This window comes from Trachinotus anak, unplaced genomic scaffold (genome assembly GCF_046630095.1).
Source record: "Trachinotus anak isolate AG129_WGS33_773 ecotype Australia unplaced genomic scaffold, CSIRO_AGI_Tana_v1 ptg000003l, whole genome shotgun sequence".
NCBI classification, from domain to species: domain Eukaryota; kingdom Metazoa; phylum Chordata; class Actinopteri; order Carangiformes; family Carangidae; genus Trachinotus; species Trachinotus anak.
This window is the reverse complement of record NW_027273854.1, coordinates 15,283,583-15,298,553: the sequence shown is the minus strand read 5'-3', so window position 1 is coordinate 15,298,553 and position 14,971 is coordinate 15,283,583. Positions and strand designations below refer to the sequence as shown.

General features: G+C 39.9%; 2 protein-coding genes across 3 annotated transcripts; one reads left to right on the top strand and one right to left on the bottom strand.

The window, feature by feature from the left end:
* The first annotated feature begins 1,205 nt into the window (after positions 1-1,205).
* On the top strand, positions 1,206-10,018 carry eps8l1a (EPS8 signaling adaptor L1a). Of its 2 annotated transcripts, none has more exons than XM_071474001.1 (14): positions 1,206-1,341; positions 2,472-2,589; positions 2,766-2,818; positions 3,849-3,981; positions 4,893-4,981; positions 5,090-5,164; positions 5,239-5,387; positions 5,479-5,688; positions 5,927-6,035; positions 6,851-6,991; positions 7,110-7,254; positions 8,053-8,215; positions 8,667-8,799; positions 9,242-9,379. In XM_071474001.1, the coding sequence occupies exons 1-14, from the start codon at positions 1,339-1,341 to the stop codon at positions 9,326-9,328; spliced, it is 1,608 nt and encodes a 535-aa protein (XP_071330102.1). In that variant the 5' UTR covers positions 1,206-1,338; the 3' UTR covers positions 9,329-9,379. The 2 variants fall into 2 exon arrangements, with proteins under 2 accessions (XP_071330102.1, XP_071330103.1); XM_071474002.1 differs by lacking the exon at positions 1,206-1,341 and adding an exon at positions 1,561-1,682 and having other exon boundaries at positions 9,242-10,018.
* On the bottom strand, positions 9,421-13,720 carry nme4 (NME/NM23 nucleoside diphosphate kinase 4). The gene is made up of 5 exons (XM_071474006.1): positions 13,515-13,720; positions 12,722-12,852; positions 12,522-12,623; positions 12,180-12,292; positions 9,421-12,011 (listed from the first exon to the last, which is right to left on the bottom strand). Exons 1-5 carry the CDS (start codon positions 13,657-13,659, stop codon positions 11,891-11,893), a joined length of 612 nt encoding a protein of 203 aa, XP_071330107.1. The 5' UTR covers positions 13,660-13,720; the 3' UTR covers positions 9,421-11,890.
* Positions 13,721-14,971: the final 1,251 nt, after the last annotated feature.

The window sequence follows — 14,971 nt, the reverse complement described above, 5'->3', positions numbered from 1 at the left end:
AGGCTTCAATTCAGTACCAAGTAAAGGCAGCAGCAGAGAGAAGTGTCTGTCCATGTATACTCCTGTTCTACAATCAACACCCACTGGATCATCTAAGCAGCAGAGCAGCTGACCCAAAAGTGTGTGGCAGCCAGAGGCTCAGGTGTTTCTCATGTATATGAACAGCATCTATTTAAAATTTGGTCTGCTACAATCGAGTCAAACGTGAGGAGAGCTGCAGGGACAGATGAAGTCTAACCTGTAATAACCAGCTGGTGTCACTGTTCACCAACAGCTCGGTTTTCACCAGTGCCATGACCTACCTGCTGTAAGGGAGTGCCTTACCTACAGCGGCGTGAAGGCTGCAAGTAGCTAAAATCCTAATGAAGACATCATTTTAACATAAATGTTCTGTACTGAATCAACATGGAATTACACTTTGTTCAGAAACATCTGAGGACCTTTTTCTCCTGTGTCAGAATTCTGGTTAAACACCATCACTATTAGCCTTAAACATCATTATGATAAAGGTGCACTGATTCAGAGAGTGGATATTCATTTGAAAGAAAATTCAAATGTGATTGGGATCCTTGACAGAGCTCTTTTCTGTAAGAACAGACACATCTGCTATTATCTGTTTTCTTTGTGTTTGCTAATGAATTCCAAATCCATCTGTCGTAGCCTACTGCTGAAGATTGCACAAGCTGGCAGTGTGACATTTCTGGAGTAAACTGCTCTATATCAGGAACCAGATATCAAATGTTTCCCCTACATCCTTTTCCACACCTTCTCTCATATCATTTTAACAGGCTGTTGTTGCAAACATTCTCACTATTACTCAATCAATATTTGCTTTTTATTGAAGTATTTAAAAAGCTACCGCTGCACCCTGACTTTGCATTTTCCTATCTGATTATGACCAGATTTTATAATCTTGATAAATCATACCGTTGATTAAATCTATTTGCTTAGTTATTTGCTTTGACCTGAGAAAAATCTAATTAAATGTTACGCAGATAAAGGATTTCATCTGGTTTCCTTTAACCAATGAGAGCATGTTTAATGACAGCTACAAGAAAAGAAGAAAAAGTTTATTATGAAATGATCTTATTATTGAATATGATTGGCAGGTGGTGGTATGGTCCCAAAGAGAAGTCCTTATAGGAAGGAACGTTCAAATCAATTTTGTTAGTCCAACTTGAATGAATTGCATCTAATTGTTTCATTTCTTTTTATTGTTTTTTGTTTGTAATTTGAACAGTAATTCACCTTTTTTTCCCTCTTTCTCTAACACTAAACTTGACGTTATTGAATTTGTGGAGCTGGAGAGCTTGAGCAAGACTGCATTACATTTCTGGAATGGTATGTGTTTCAGATCACGTTAGCCCTTTGGCACAAGCCATAGGCAGTGGCTGGTAGAAATGCCTGTCATAAGGAAGGAGAGACTCACAGAGATGCAGAGAGAAGAATGGGAGGTTGAGAGAGACCGAAAGAGAGAGAGAGAGTGTGTGTGCAAGAGAGGCAGAGGAGTGAAAGCAACACAGATTAAGTGCGAAACGAAAGCCAGACTCGTTTTTCCCGTTTGTGCATATCTGTAGAAGGTGGGACGTGCTCATGTAAACAGCTAAGCTCAGTGCACATACGGCTCAACACGGGGATTGGTTTCTGTGCCTTGGATTTAAACACTCAAACCACACTAAAAGGTACAGTGATGAATGTAGATTTCAGGTGTTAACTTTGTGTAAACTGTGTGTGTGTGTAAGTCAGAGAAATAGAGAGAGAGGCAGGTGCACCTGTCATATGACAGACAGCTGCTTTGTGTCAGTAATATGTGGAGACGTAGTGTTACTTCATCCTGACACATTAGAACATTTAATCATTTGTAATTGCATGATAGCCTTTTAGCTGTGCCTTTTATAAGGATGTTTGTAAAAAAGTTTGTGCAGTACTCACTGCTTCATCAACATGTTGGAAGAGAAGAAATTACAGGCAGAAGAGCGGCAGGAAGATGAGGAAAAGGGCTATAATGTGTTTGCATAGCACAAACTTCTATACGCAGCTCAAACTGTTTGTCTATCAAGTTTTGGTGGTTGTGTCATCTGCATACCATGCACCTGGTGACAGTGGTTTTTCCTGTCGTGTGCATCTGTCACTTAAATGCACGCAGACTTGCAAGTGCGCACAGAATACTCAGCATTCCTACAACCAGCCTGTGGAATGTGTCACTATTGAGCTCTCATTCATCAATTTCTATTGAGATTTAGATGAGATCGAGATAAGTGTGTTTTATTCAGTCAAGTAAAGTTTGTCAAGTCATTTCATATGATTTCATGAATTCATATATAGATGATATATACAGATGATCCCAAGGAACAAGAAATTAGGTGTCAGAAAACTCGGACAAAAGTTTATATGAAGGAAAACATAAATATTATTCCTTATTGTTTAACAGTATATGGTTGATTTTCCATGTTTGCAATCACACACAACAGATGTCTGCACCACCTCCTCCGGTGGTCCCTAGAAAGCCTTCAGGTGTCCGTGTCATGATAGCTCCAGGAGAGCAGCCGCCTCCCGGTGGCCTGCCCATCCGCACAGATTCTGTCAAAGGTATACTTATCTGGCCAATATGTATGTGTATATGTGAGCATGTACTGTAGATGTATTTTCATCCTCTGCACACTATCATGCTGCTTACAACCAACCTACTACAGTGGATTTATATATATATATATATATATATATGTTCAAGTTTGCTTTAATGGCTTTGTTCTTCCTCTGCTCAGAGAATGACGCCAACTCAAATCATACATCTCCATTGGACGCAGAGAGAGAAGTGGTATGTGCTTGCATAAATAACTTAGATATTCTTCTGTCTATGTGTATGGAGTTATGTGGGCCAATGGGTTTATCTTGAAATCAAAGGAGAAGGCAACCTATCCAAAGAACAAAAGTATGTAGACCCACAAAGTTTCTGTGAGTCACCTAAATCAAGAGTGAAACTATTGTCTGTACATGAGGGAAGACATAAGAGCAGTGATGGTGACATGATAGTGAAGAATCTGTCTCTTATTTTGAGAAAAAAATTAAAAAGAACGTAATATTTGCATTTGTGTGTAAATCAAATAGGAAAAAAAATAACAGCTTGAGCATACTGATAATATGAAGTTTTGAGGCATGCTCAGTGGAAGAGGTGTAGCCAACATATGATTTAATGTCTGTAAATTTACTGAGGGAAAGAGGAGACCTCACATCAAAATATGAAAGAAATGTAGGCTACGGGATGTTTGTTTATACTTTAAAGACTTAATATATTGTTTCAGACTATATGATTAGTAATATTACAAGCAACCACAAGCAAAGATTCTTAGTGGTTTCCTGTTAATACCTGTAAATAGCCAATGTAAGAAAAGCACCAGAACAAGACTGGCTCTCTGGATTTGGAGAGAGACAATGGGGACTATATTGTTTTGTTTTTAAACTTAATGCTGTTTGGAAAAAGGTATCAATGCTGGAAGATATGAAGGAAGGGATTTTATTTAGCTCTGAGTATAATGCAGGGGCTTCCTCTTGAAGCCAATGTGGCCATGTGGATGTGGTGTTCCTCTATTGGACAAAAAAAGAAACACCTTAGAAGCTTGTAAATAAATAAATACTTACAAATATTGAACATTATAAACATTACAAATGTAACGTTAACTTAGAGCTATTGCAATCATTTACATACTGACTGCATAAATAGTTACCTTTCTTGTTAGTATCAGCTAACATAGATAATTTAATGATCAGTATTATGTATGACTACATTATTAAAATAATTTCTGTAAGTTGCACAGATGGCTAAAACATAGAGTATACGTCTTCATCAGGAGATTCTGAACCACTGTTTCGACGATGTGGAGCGATTCATGGGGCGGTTGCAGCAGACAGCTGAGGCTCAGAGTATTCTGAACCAAAGGAAGAAGAAGAGTAGCAGGAAGAGCAAGAAGGCAGACCAAGGAGGTGAGTGGAGAGGTACCATCCCATCGACTAACTACTGTGTCCCCATAGTTTCACAAGGGTGGGCCAAAGAAAGTAGGTTGCAGAAGAGTAGAAGTAGGAAACTGTAGACACAGGCTGAACATTTGCACACTATTTGCATGCTGGAAGCAGGTCAACAGGCAGGTTGCCAGAAAAAGGTAATTAAGAAAACTCATCAAGAAACATGACAAAGAAGTGGCAGAAGCTTGGGTGAAGTTATATTTCAAATATGTGGCCACCCAGTGGTATTAAAAAGGTAAAAGTATCCATACCAGACTTTATCAATGACTAGTCTGCCTCTCTGAATAAATGAAGGGTATTTTTTGTTGTACTGTAAGATTAAAAGCGACAACAGCAACAAGGTTTGATTTCCAGCCTTGATATTTTCACTTTGGACTCATGAGTCCTCATCACTGGACATACTGGTAGGGTTTGTTTGTGTCTATCCGTGTTTGCCCTGTGTTGGCCTGGCAACATCACCCAGGTTTCTGGCAAGTGTATGCTGGGATAGGTGTGACCCTTGATAAAACTAAAGGCAATGAAGGTATGAATGCATTAATAATGAAATAGGACATGAGACTATTATTAGTCATTGACACTGGCTTTGTTTTGTAGGTGATCGCTTGTTGGAACAAGCTATAAGAAGCCTTCCACACCTATAGTCACTGAGTCATTGTCAGTAGTGTAGTGTTTCTAGTAGTCTTTCCTATTTATACTATTTTCTATTAATCTTTGACTTTGTTTGGAAAATCTTGCTTTTTAACTTGATTATTAGAATTCAAAAACACTTTCACATGATACTGACACTGAAGTATATGAAGTTTGAAGAATCAATGCATGTGACGACAACAACTGTTTTAGTTCTAGCTGTGATTGTACTCTTGTGTGTGCAGATGATTTGTTGACCATGAAAGCTTGCCCTCCATCAGAGGAAGACTTTGTGGACCTCTTTCAGAAAATCAAGTACTCCCTCAGTCTGCTGGTGAGATCAGACTAGTCATATAATTAAGCACTGAAAGATTGCTAGTAAGTTTTGATGAAACCATTGGAAATTAAAAATCTAAATGACTCTATTTGTGGGTTTCTTCAGGACCGCCTCAAGTCATCCATCTCACAGCCTGACGCTCCAGACCTGCTGCATCATATCTTTGTGCCTCTGAGACTGGTGAGTCTTTCTAATGTTTCATTCAGTGCTGTTTCTTTGTGTGACACTGACTATAGTGACCCTCTCTTTCACAGATAGTGAAAACCACTGGAGGTCCAGGTTTAGGCATGTCAGTGGTTAGTCCTGCTATGACCAGCGGGGCAGTTTCACTGCTCCAGGAGCATCTGACTGAAGAGGAAAAGGAACTCTGGACTTCATTAGGGCCCAACTGGACTTCACCCTGGTCTGTGTGTTTATGTGAACATGTGTGTAAATCTTGGTTTGATAGTGCGTCATGTTGATCTAACAAAACCCTCTTTTGCTCTTATTCACAGTTCACACCTTAATGTGTCTGTTCCTCCATATTCACCTGTCTTTCTGGATGGATGGCAGCCTCCAGCCTACGACTCATCTGGCCAGTCTTTGCAAGATCCCATCGAGCTGCAGCACAAACAGGATGCTCTCAGGGAAAGTAGGGAGGCACAAACGCTACAGGATCAAGCTCAACAAACAACAGAGACAGCTGAAGAAGGCACAGAGGAAGTGTAAGTCTATAGACACTGAAAAAAAGTGATATAGACCAAGGTATAATTATGTTTTATAGCAGCAGTGACAACGCCAGTCTAATCCCTAATGGATATAATTAACAGTATATTGCCTAGTAACATGATTTTCACATCTCTCATCAGAAATTAGTGATTAATGATATCTGACTCCACTTTGTTAAATTGGTTACATTTGTTTTCCATGTTGCACATCTTTTAAATGATATTTTCATTTCAGAGATGGAAATGGGCTCCCACCAGAAGGTGAGAGACTTTACTGCTGCAGTTATGACTTTGTGGCTAGAAACAGCAGTGAACTCTCTGTGCTACAAGGAGAAACACTGGAGGTAAACACCTGCAATTAGAATTATAGGTGGCAGCCCACCTGTAAAAGTAGATACACTGCAGAAAAATATAAATGCAACGCTTTTTTTTTTGGATCCCATTTGTCATTTGTTGAAATCTAAGACTTTTTTCTAAGCACACAAAAGCCTTCTTTCTCTCACATGCTGACAAATGTATTTAAATCCATGTTAGCGAGCACTTCTCCTGCGAAGATCATCATCATGGCATATCAAGAGACACTTCCTGACAATTTGAGTAGAAATTCTTTGACTGCGCAAATCAACTGTTGCATCAGCTTTCCACCCGGACCCAGATGTGGAGGTCCTGGGCTGGTATGGTTATATGTGGTATGCCGTTGTGAGGCCAAATTCTCAGAAACAACATTAGAGACACTTTATGGTAGTGAAATGACCATTCATGTCATGGGCAACAGCTCTGGTGGACATTCAGTATGTCAACTGCACGTGACATCTGTGGCATTGTGTTGTGCGATAAAACTGCACATTTTAGAGTGGCCTTTTATTGTGACCAGCCCAAGGCACACCTGTGCAATAATCATGCTGTGTAATCAGCAACTTGATAATGCCACACCTGTCAGGTGGATGGCTGATCTTGGCAAAGAAGCAGCAGCGAACACAGATGTAAATGCATTTATGAACAAAATTTAAGAGAGATAACCCCTTTGTGTGTATAGAAAAATCTTAGATCTTTTATTTCAACTAATGAAAAATTAGGGTACAAACAAAAGCATTGTTTCAGTATATATTCATGGGATATGTCACAAAGTGCATCTGATTTGTGAGGCATCTTTCCTCAGGTAATTGAGTCATCAAAGCGATGGTGGAAGTGTCGGAATCGCTTCGACCAGATAGGATTTGTTCCCTTTAACATCCTGGAGCCTCTCTCTGCTCTGAATAACACTGGGAGGGCCAGCCCAGTGGTACGCAGAGAGTCAAAGGTACAACTGCACACAGAGTTTTTCTTGTTGCGTGTGTCAGTCCCTCAAACACTGCAGATGCTGTGGCTTTTGGTTTAGTTTAATCAGTTTCTAATTCAGTCGCATTTTCCCACCACAGAGGACCCCTCTTACCCCTCCTACAAAGTACTTCTCATATGCTCCATCAAGCTCGGTTGGGACGAGTCCTACTGCTACAAGCCCACCGCTGCGACCTCAGAGCATGGTTTTGCCATCTACAACAACAGGGGGAGATGGTGACCGAGGTAACAGACATCATGTGCACAAACATAACAAAGGCTTGTTTATCAAATGAATTCACAAACATACTGGATCCCAGGAACGTCTTTTCCGTGACTTCTCGGAATCTGCGACCAGAAATGTGGCAAATGAACAAAGCCAAGTCAACGCCCACATAGTTTAAAGAAGTTGGAGAATCAGCACATAAATGTTATATAATATTCCCTTTAATTATTATTAACACTTTGGGGTATGAACAATGGAATAGCTCTGTTTCTCATCTCTCACTTGAGTGCTACTATGGTCCTGTCTCGAGTGGACAGAAAGCTATTTAAAGATGCTCCTTTTAGCCTTTTTTGCATTAGTGTCTAAGAGAAACAGGCTCAGCGCCATGCTGTCTTTGCCAGGATCTCCATTTCCTGTATAGCATGATACACCGATGTCTTCAAGGCAATCTAAATAACAAAACTGCTGTATCAAAAACATCTAGTCATTTGGTTAAAATTATCCAGTAACACACATCAGCTTTTTTTTTTGTCACTTTACAAAAGGTTGATTATATTATTGTGAGGTGTAAGCACCATTCTTATTATATCACAGAAAAATACAGGGAAATCAGACCACTGTGTATTTTATTATTAAAATTACCATGACGCTAAAAAAAACAAAAAAACATTTGTGGAACATTTATAAAACAAATTATTAGGTTGAGCACTGATGTTGAACTGTCAACTTTAGAAATGCGATGCTTTGATAAGAGGCCGTGTATGACACTGTGCTGGTCTGCATGTGTATGCAAATGAAGTCGTGTGTGTTTTGTGCAGTCCTGATAATGAATGATGAGCTTCTCCAGCGGCTAGCTGAGAAAAGAGACTCAGTCCGTCCACTGGTGGTTCCCCGCACAGCTGACACTTCCACTCCCCTGAACTATCACTCACCATCTGCTGAGGTGGAGGCCTGGCTCACCGCCAAGGGCTTCAATCCACAGTGAGTGTCCACTGCTGGAGATGACTCCAGCTCAAATCTGATTCAGCACAAGACTAGTTTGTAGAACCTATTGGTTCATTTATAGCCACACATCCTGTTCTCGAGGTTGTGTAGTTTATGGAATATCACTTCCAACATGTCCAACACAGGTTGTCTACTAATATCAGTCACATTTATGCATTTGTATGACTAAGGATTTCCTAAATGAAAATGATCCAGTGGTGTTTATATATTGCAGCTTTATCGTGAACTGAGCTGAGTTGGAGTTGACCACAAACACCTGGGAGAACATTTAGGAAACATGCTGGCACTATTAAGTGCAACAAGAAAATTCACAAGTGAATCTTTAAAAAGGGAGATTTGTTTTGGATTCTTCTTCTTGTTATAGGTGATTTTTTGAAAGGGGAACAAAAACCAACACTGATTTTGTTGCTCCTTTCTCCTTTGTTAGGACAATTGAGAGTCTGGGGATTTTAACTGGAGCGCAGCTATTTTCCCTGAATAAGGAGGAGCTCCGTGCAGTGTCACCTGAGGAAGGTGCAAGAGTTTACAGCCAGATAATGGTGCAGAAGGCTCTTCTCGAGGTTTGTCCAGTGTTACTCTGGATGTACTCTGTGTGTGAGTGTGTTTGTGTGTGTGTGTGTGTGGTTATGTTTGGGTCCATGTGTCTTGCGCCACTTGTTTACTCAGCCTTGGCTTATGCACAGACTTTCGTAATTTTAGCACATTGTCATTGACCTACATTGAGTAAAGATTATTTACCTTTCAATTTGCAAATTCCAAATGCATAATAGCTCCTAGATACGTTATAGATCAATGGTTACAGTGGGTGTTTTTTTTTTAAAGTTATTAACCTTCCCATTCTTGGTCTGACATTAGAGGGATTTCACATACATGGTGCCTTTAATTTGACCTTTATTGTACAGACTTTGGTTAAAAAAGAAGAAAGAACTACAATTTCAGTGCATATGTCCATGCCAAATTTCCTTGATATTTCTCTCTAAACTAATCTTCTGTCCTCTGCAGGACGTGCGCAAAGCCACAGAATTAGAGACGGTGATGGAGAAGCAAAAGCTGAAGATTGGCCTGAACTCAGAGAGTGATGTATTCTGACTGAGCTTTCCATATCCACTAATACAGATGTGGCATCAAAGATAAATGGACATAAATGTAATGTTGCTTAGACAGTTAGGGCCACAGAGGAATGTTGCAGATGGAGTTTAATTTTTTCATCATCATTGCTGTATCTCTTCTGTGCTACAGATTCATCAGAAAAGCAAGCTGTGTTAAAAGTAAGACTGTCTTACTAATATTATATAAACCTCGCCAGAGTTGACTAAAGTTATTCTTTTCCATTTATACACATATTTTTTACAATTTAAATATTTCTATCATCCTTTTGTTTAGATGAAATCTGAAACATGACAATGAACACAAATACCATACAATAAACATAATGACATAATAATGATTAGTCTAATGTGTTATTGTTGTAAAGTAAATACTATGACAATGGACTGAAACTTGCTTTTCAGAGCTACAGTATAAAACCCACAAAATGTGCATTATGATAACAATGTTTATGTCTCTATTTAACAGTCAGTTGCCTGATTGATTCGGTTATTATTTTTATTTTATTTTCAGAGTTTTTATTGCTTGGACTTCAATGTGTATTAAGACAATGTTGCTTGCTGCAGCCAGATGCTGTTTTAGACCAAATACACATTAAACTGATGTCATACATATGACTATCCAATTTCAGTCCTGACTCTGTCTATGACATTAAAATGTTTTCAGATCTTACATTTTTCATCATGATTTCAGCTGTGGTTCACATCATAATATAACGTACAACACAGAAACATAAGGGATTCATTGCTGTGGATGTTATCAGCTTGAACACAGCAGACAATTTATATGATTAAAGATGCTATTTGTAAGTTTTGCTATTGCTACATAGCCAGCGTTAGCATTAACAGCTGTTTATGTACCAGTCTTGTCAAGAGCTGCACCTATTGTTGCATTTATAAAACAGAAGGTCAGAATACGTCCTCTGAGTAGCGCCACCTCTTCAGGACAGACTGGACGATACAGTGACTTGGTATCAGAAAGTGACGAAATGGGAGCAAAACAACAGTCGGCACTGGCGTTGTTTTCCACTGCTGGAGACAGCTCTCAGTGAGCAAAGAAATTAAGTTTGATGCTGAACTTGCAATGTTTTATCTAGACTGGTAAGTAAACAGCTGGTAATGCCAATGTTGGCTATGTAGCAATAGCAAAACTTACAAATGGCTCCTTTAAAACCTATACTTTCAAAAAAAATAATAATAATAATAATTAAAAAAAAACAACAAAATAACATAAAATAAAATATGTGACGAATTCCAGATTAGTAATTTCATCATTGTTATAGGGAAAAATAGAGGGCTAAAGTCATTGTTTCAGCTGTACGTCAACAAATGTGAAAGCAGGACCGGTTCTGTGTTGATATGACAGGTGGAGGTAAATCATCACCATGCAGAGCTGTGTGGTGCACGGCAACAGATTACTTCAGTGATTACTTCAGTACATTTCCACCAACAATGTTCACCTGAGGTCAAATATTTGAGTGTAAACAGTGATTATTATTAGAAGAATTATTCACATTTCAGACTATTCCTGACATTGCTTTACACTTTACTCTAAACTGTTCACCCTCTTATGTAATTTCTTCTGTTTCCACAGTGGCTTTAAACAGAGATAGGAAGATTACTTAATGATTCCAATTACATACTGTACATTGACTTGATTAAACTTTTAGTCTAGTTTAATAATTACACTTAAAGTATGTGAGGACAAATTCAAGCATAGAATTAACTTTTTTTCTTACTAAATTGCTCTTTAAAGTGTTGCACTTAATACTTCTAGAAACAGCACTGCTACATATAATTTGTTAAATTATAATAAAATATAGAATTACCGCCTTGCAGTTGTATGCCTCCGCCAACCATCTCCCCTTCCTGAGTTACAGCATTGAATAATAGCCAAAGGGTTTTTGCAAAACATTATGATGTCACAGTTAAGTTGACCTTTGGCCATTTGGACATAAAGTGTTATCACTTCATTTTATCCTTGTAGACATTTAAATTAAATTGTGTCATAATTAGTGTATGAATTTGAGTTATGCCAAAAAATGTGTATTGTGAGGTCACAGTGACCTTTGACCTTTGACCACCAAATTCTAATCAGGTCATGCTTGAGTTCAAGTGAATGTTTGGCCAGATGTAATGAAATTCCCTCTGGGTGTTTTTGATATTTGCATTTGTAAGAATGTGAGGTCACTGTGACCTTGAACTTTGACCTTTGACCACCAAAATCTAATCAGTTTATTCAGTCCAAGCGAGTGTTTGTGCCAAATCTGAAGAAAGTCCCTTAAGGCAGTCTCAAGATATCATATTCAAGAGGCCAAAACCGTGTTTTGTGAGGTCACAGTGACCTTTGACCTGTGACTCAGTCACATTTGTTTCAACAAAAATCTTTGACCGTAAGTATACTTACTGAGGTATATTTCAAGGTAGGAATGCTGAACACCCCTGTTTTCTGAACACTCTGGTCACACTGACTGAAAAGACAGACCTTTGAGCAGCAGGAGAAGAGGTAGTAATACTGATTCTCACTGCGTTCAACTCTCTGCCTTCACACTTCACAGGTGCTGGTCTGGTCACAGCAGTCCCAGCTCAGGAGCTCCTTTCCCCGAAACCACAGCTGGATCTCCCTTTGAGCCCCTTCCAGTGAATCACTGGCATGGACCACATTCCTTTAAATGACAACCACACATCATTATTTCTACCTCAAAGACCGAAAGAAAGAACCACAAGCATTAAATTCACAAGGTACATTATTTGGAAAGTGGCAGTCTCATTAGATTTTTGTTAAATCCTGAAATCTAAGGTAGATCTAATGAATTTAAATCACAGCAAGTTACCTGCTGACATGAATGCTGAAATCTCCTCGGACTGTGCCGGCCTGGGCCTCAGCTGGGTTAGTGTGTCCCACCATGGTACGTGATGTCTGAACCACATTGTGCCCTTCCCACACCTGAACCAAAATAAACCGACACACACACACATGCAACACACAAAAAAAATAAATAAATATTCAAGACTTGTTAGCAGGTTTACATCTGAAATACTGTGCAGGTACTAAGTATGAGTTACGCTGTAGAAATCACTTGCTAAGACATAACTTTCATGTCTGCAACCTAATGCAAAAGGAGGAATGATTAAAGAAAGAAACAGAAATGATGCGCTCAGAAGAGGAGACTCACCATCACAACCACAGGTCCTGAGGTCATGTAATGCAGCAGACTGGGGTAGAAGGGCTTTGCCCTCAGTTCACAGTAGTGCTGGGACAGGAGATCCTCAGACACCTTCACGATAGAGACAGCAACAGTTTAAAACAATGAACAAAGCAGATGTCGCACATATCATAAACACCATCGGACATATTCACTGCAGGCTTTAATACCTGCAGCATCTTCAGGCCGACCAGCTTGAAGCCCCGCTGCTCAAACCGCTGGATTATTTGTCCCACAAGACGCCGCTGGACTCCATCCGGCTTCACAGCGACGAGAGTCCGCTCCCTCACATCCGGAGGAGCTGGCGGGACAGAGCAGATCAGCTGGTGTCGACCATCATCCCCACACAGCCCACCGCGGGGGTCACGAGTGATATTAATCACGGCACGCGATCAATTAAATGCGCACGTGAGCCGCGTGACGTCAGAGGCACTCGGGCCAATGACGTCTCACTGTGTGTGTGTGTGTGTGTGTGTGTGTGTGTCTTCTGATATCCAGCAATCACAGAGCCGCACACACACATCGCGTCTGTGCTTGTGTGTGATCGGGGTCTTTCTCCATCATCATCATCATCACCATCATCATCACCATCATCATCATCACCTCTTTGTTCCGTCAGCCTGACCCAGTTCCAGTTCATGACCCCATGAGTTTGGCAAGCGACTTGTTTTCTCAAGTTTAGAGCAAATAAACTTTGAGCCTCGGAGGTGAGGTCTCTTATAATTGGCGCCGATGATGTAAAGCAAAAAAAAAAAAAAAAGAAATGATCAATATCAATAATCAAACTATAGATTTCTTTATATGATTATCGGTCAATTCTGAATCCAACATTTAACTCCTGGGAGAGTGTCATTTAGTCATTTCCAAGGAGGATTAAAGGAGTCGTACATCAGGCACTAAAAAACAAACAAAAAAACAAAATCGACGGTTCTCTGACTATTTGATATAAGTTTATTCACTTACTGGATATGCTCCTGTGTCCGGCAGCTCTGCGTCCACCCAGCAGCGCAGCGGGAAACCCAGACACCAGACTTTTAGCGGTGTCTGGACTTCTAGAGTAAAGGTGTTGGATAGTTCTCTTAAAAAGGCACCTTTGCAGCAGGATCATGTTTTGAGGTGTGCTCTGCAGCCTCACGACACAGAAGTCAACGCTCCTCAATCAAAACTCACGAGTCAACCCCCCCCCCCCCCCCCCCCCCTCCTGTCTGTCACTCAGACTGAAACTTATTTAACTCCACTGACGCCAGACGACCACGCTGTCTCTCTCAGCTCAGCATGGACCAACAATTCAGAAAAGTTTAGACCTCCAATCTTCAGCCGAGCGGTTTCCTCCAGTTCCTGCAGCTGATATTCTGCGCCTCTTGCAAGAGACAAATACAAAGTTTAGTTCAGTTCCTTTTGGGATCTTTTTTCAGCCCTAAAACGGCTGGATCCTACATTTCCCATAATGCACCACAATAATGTCTTCAACTCAGCACTCCATACATACACTACATATATCTTTCATGCTCCACAGACCAGTTTGTAGAGCAGGTTAGGGTCATTGTCTCAGACTTGACACCCACAAAAACATTATACACACATTACACATATATTAATGAATTTATCTTGAGGTATAAAATTGGTTGAATTCCTAAAAGACAGGCTTGTTTTCAACTCAAGTTCGGCACTTAAAGAGATAATATATTTCTACATTAAAGACATGAGTAGTTTATATTTAGCATCAAGATGAGCTTTGGAGCTCGAATTAAATTAAGAGTCTAGCAGTAACGAGTCCTCTTCCCTTGTAGCCCTGTAGGCTGTGCTGAGTCACATGAACCTCCAGTCTGTCAGTCTGTTTTCTAATATCCAGCAATCACAAAGCTCAAGATACATAATTAAGATAACATCATAACTGCAAAAAAATCTGCCTTCGGTATTTCAAACAGCAGCTGAGAAAAGCTTTGAAAATGTGTAAACATTTTAACATCTAAAGCCCTGGATAGATCGGCAGAACCAGACACCAAGGCTGAAGCTAGAAGTAATTTGAAGTTGTTTTGTTACTCCTCCTGTGCCATTACTTCCCATCTTCTGCATGTTGTGCCCTCACACGACATTTGCCGCATGTGATGTGTCACATGCCCCACATCAAGACCTCTGTCTGTGGCCTCTGTCTGGCTTCATATCTGTCAAGGGCTTTAGCCAGTCTCAAAATTGAAATTGGCCTTATCCATTAGCTCTGTAAAGATCCAAACCAACTATCTCATTATTTGTGCATTTGTTCTACAAAAACCTATTCAGCAATTTAAGTAGATGAACTTAAGTTAAGAGGGATTTTAAAAAGATGCCATTGACGCATGTAAAGCAAAACAAAGTAAACATACCGAAATGTTTGGAATTTCTTAACGCAGCCATTATTAACAACACTGTACTACTGCAAC

Coding starts and splice junctions, on each gene's coding strand:
- eps8l1a (XM_071474001.1), top strand. Junction 4,982..5,089: donor AGTACTCCCTCAGTCTGCTG/GTGAGATCAGAC, acceptor GGGTTTCTTCAG/GACCGCCTCAAGTCATCCAT. Junction 6,992..7,109: donor TGGTACGCAGAGAGTCAAAG/GTACAACTGCAC, acceptor TTCCCACCACAG/AGGACCCCTCTTACCCCTCC.
- nme4 (XM_071474006.1), bottom strand. CDS start 13,659: ATGATCCTGCTGCAAAGGTGCCTTTTTAAGAGAACTATCCAACACCTT. Junction 12,624..12,721: donor TCGGCCTGAAGATGCTGCAG/GTATTAAAGCCT, acceptor TCTATCGTGAAG/GTGTCTGAGGATCTCCTGTC. Junction 12,012..12,179: donor TTCAGCATTCATGTCAGCAG/GTAACTTGCTGT, acceptor TGTCATTTAAAG/GAATGTGGTCCATGCCAGTG.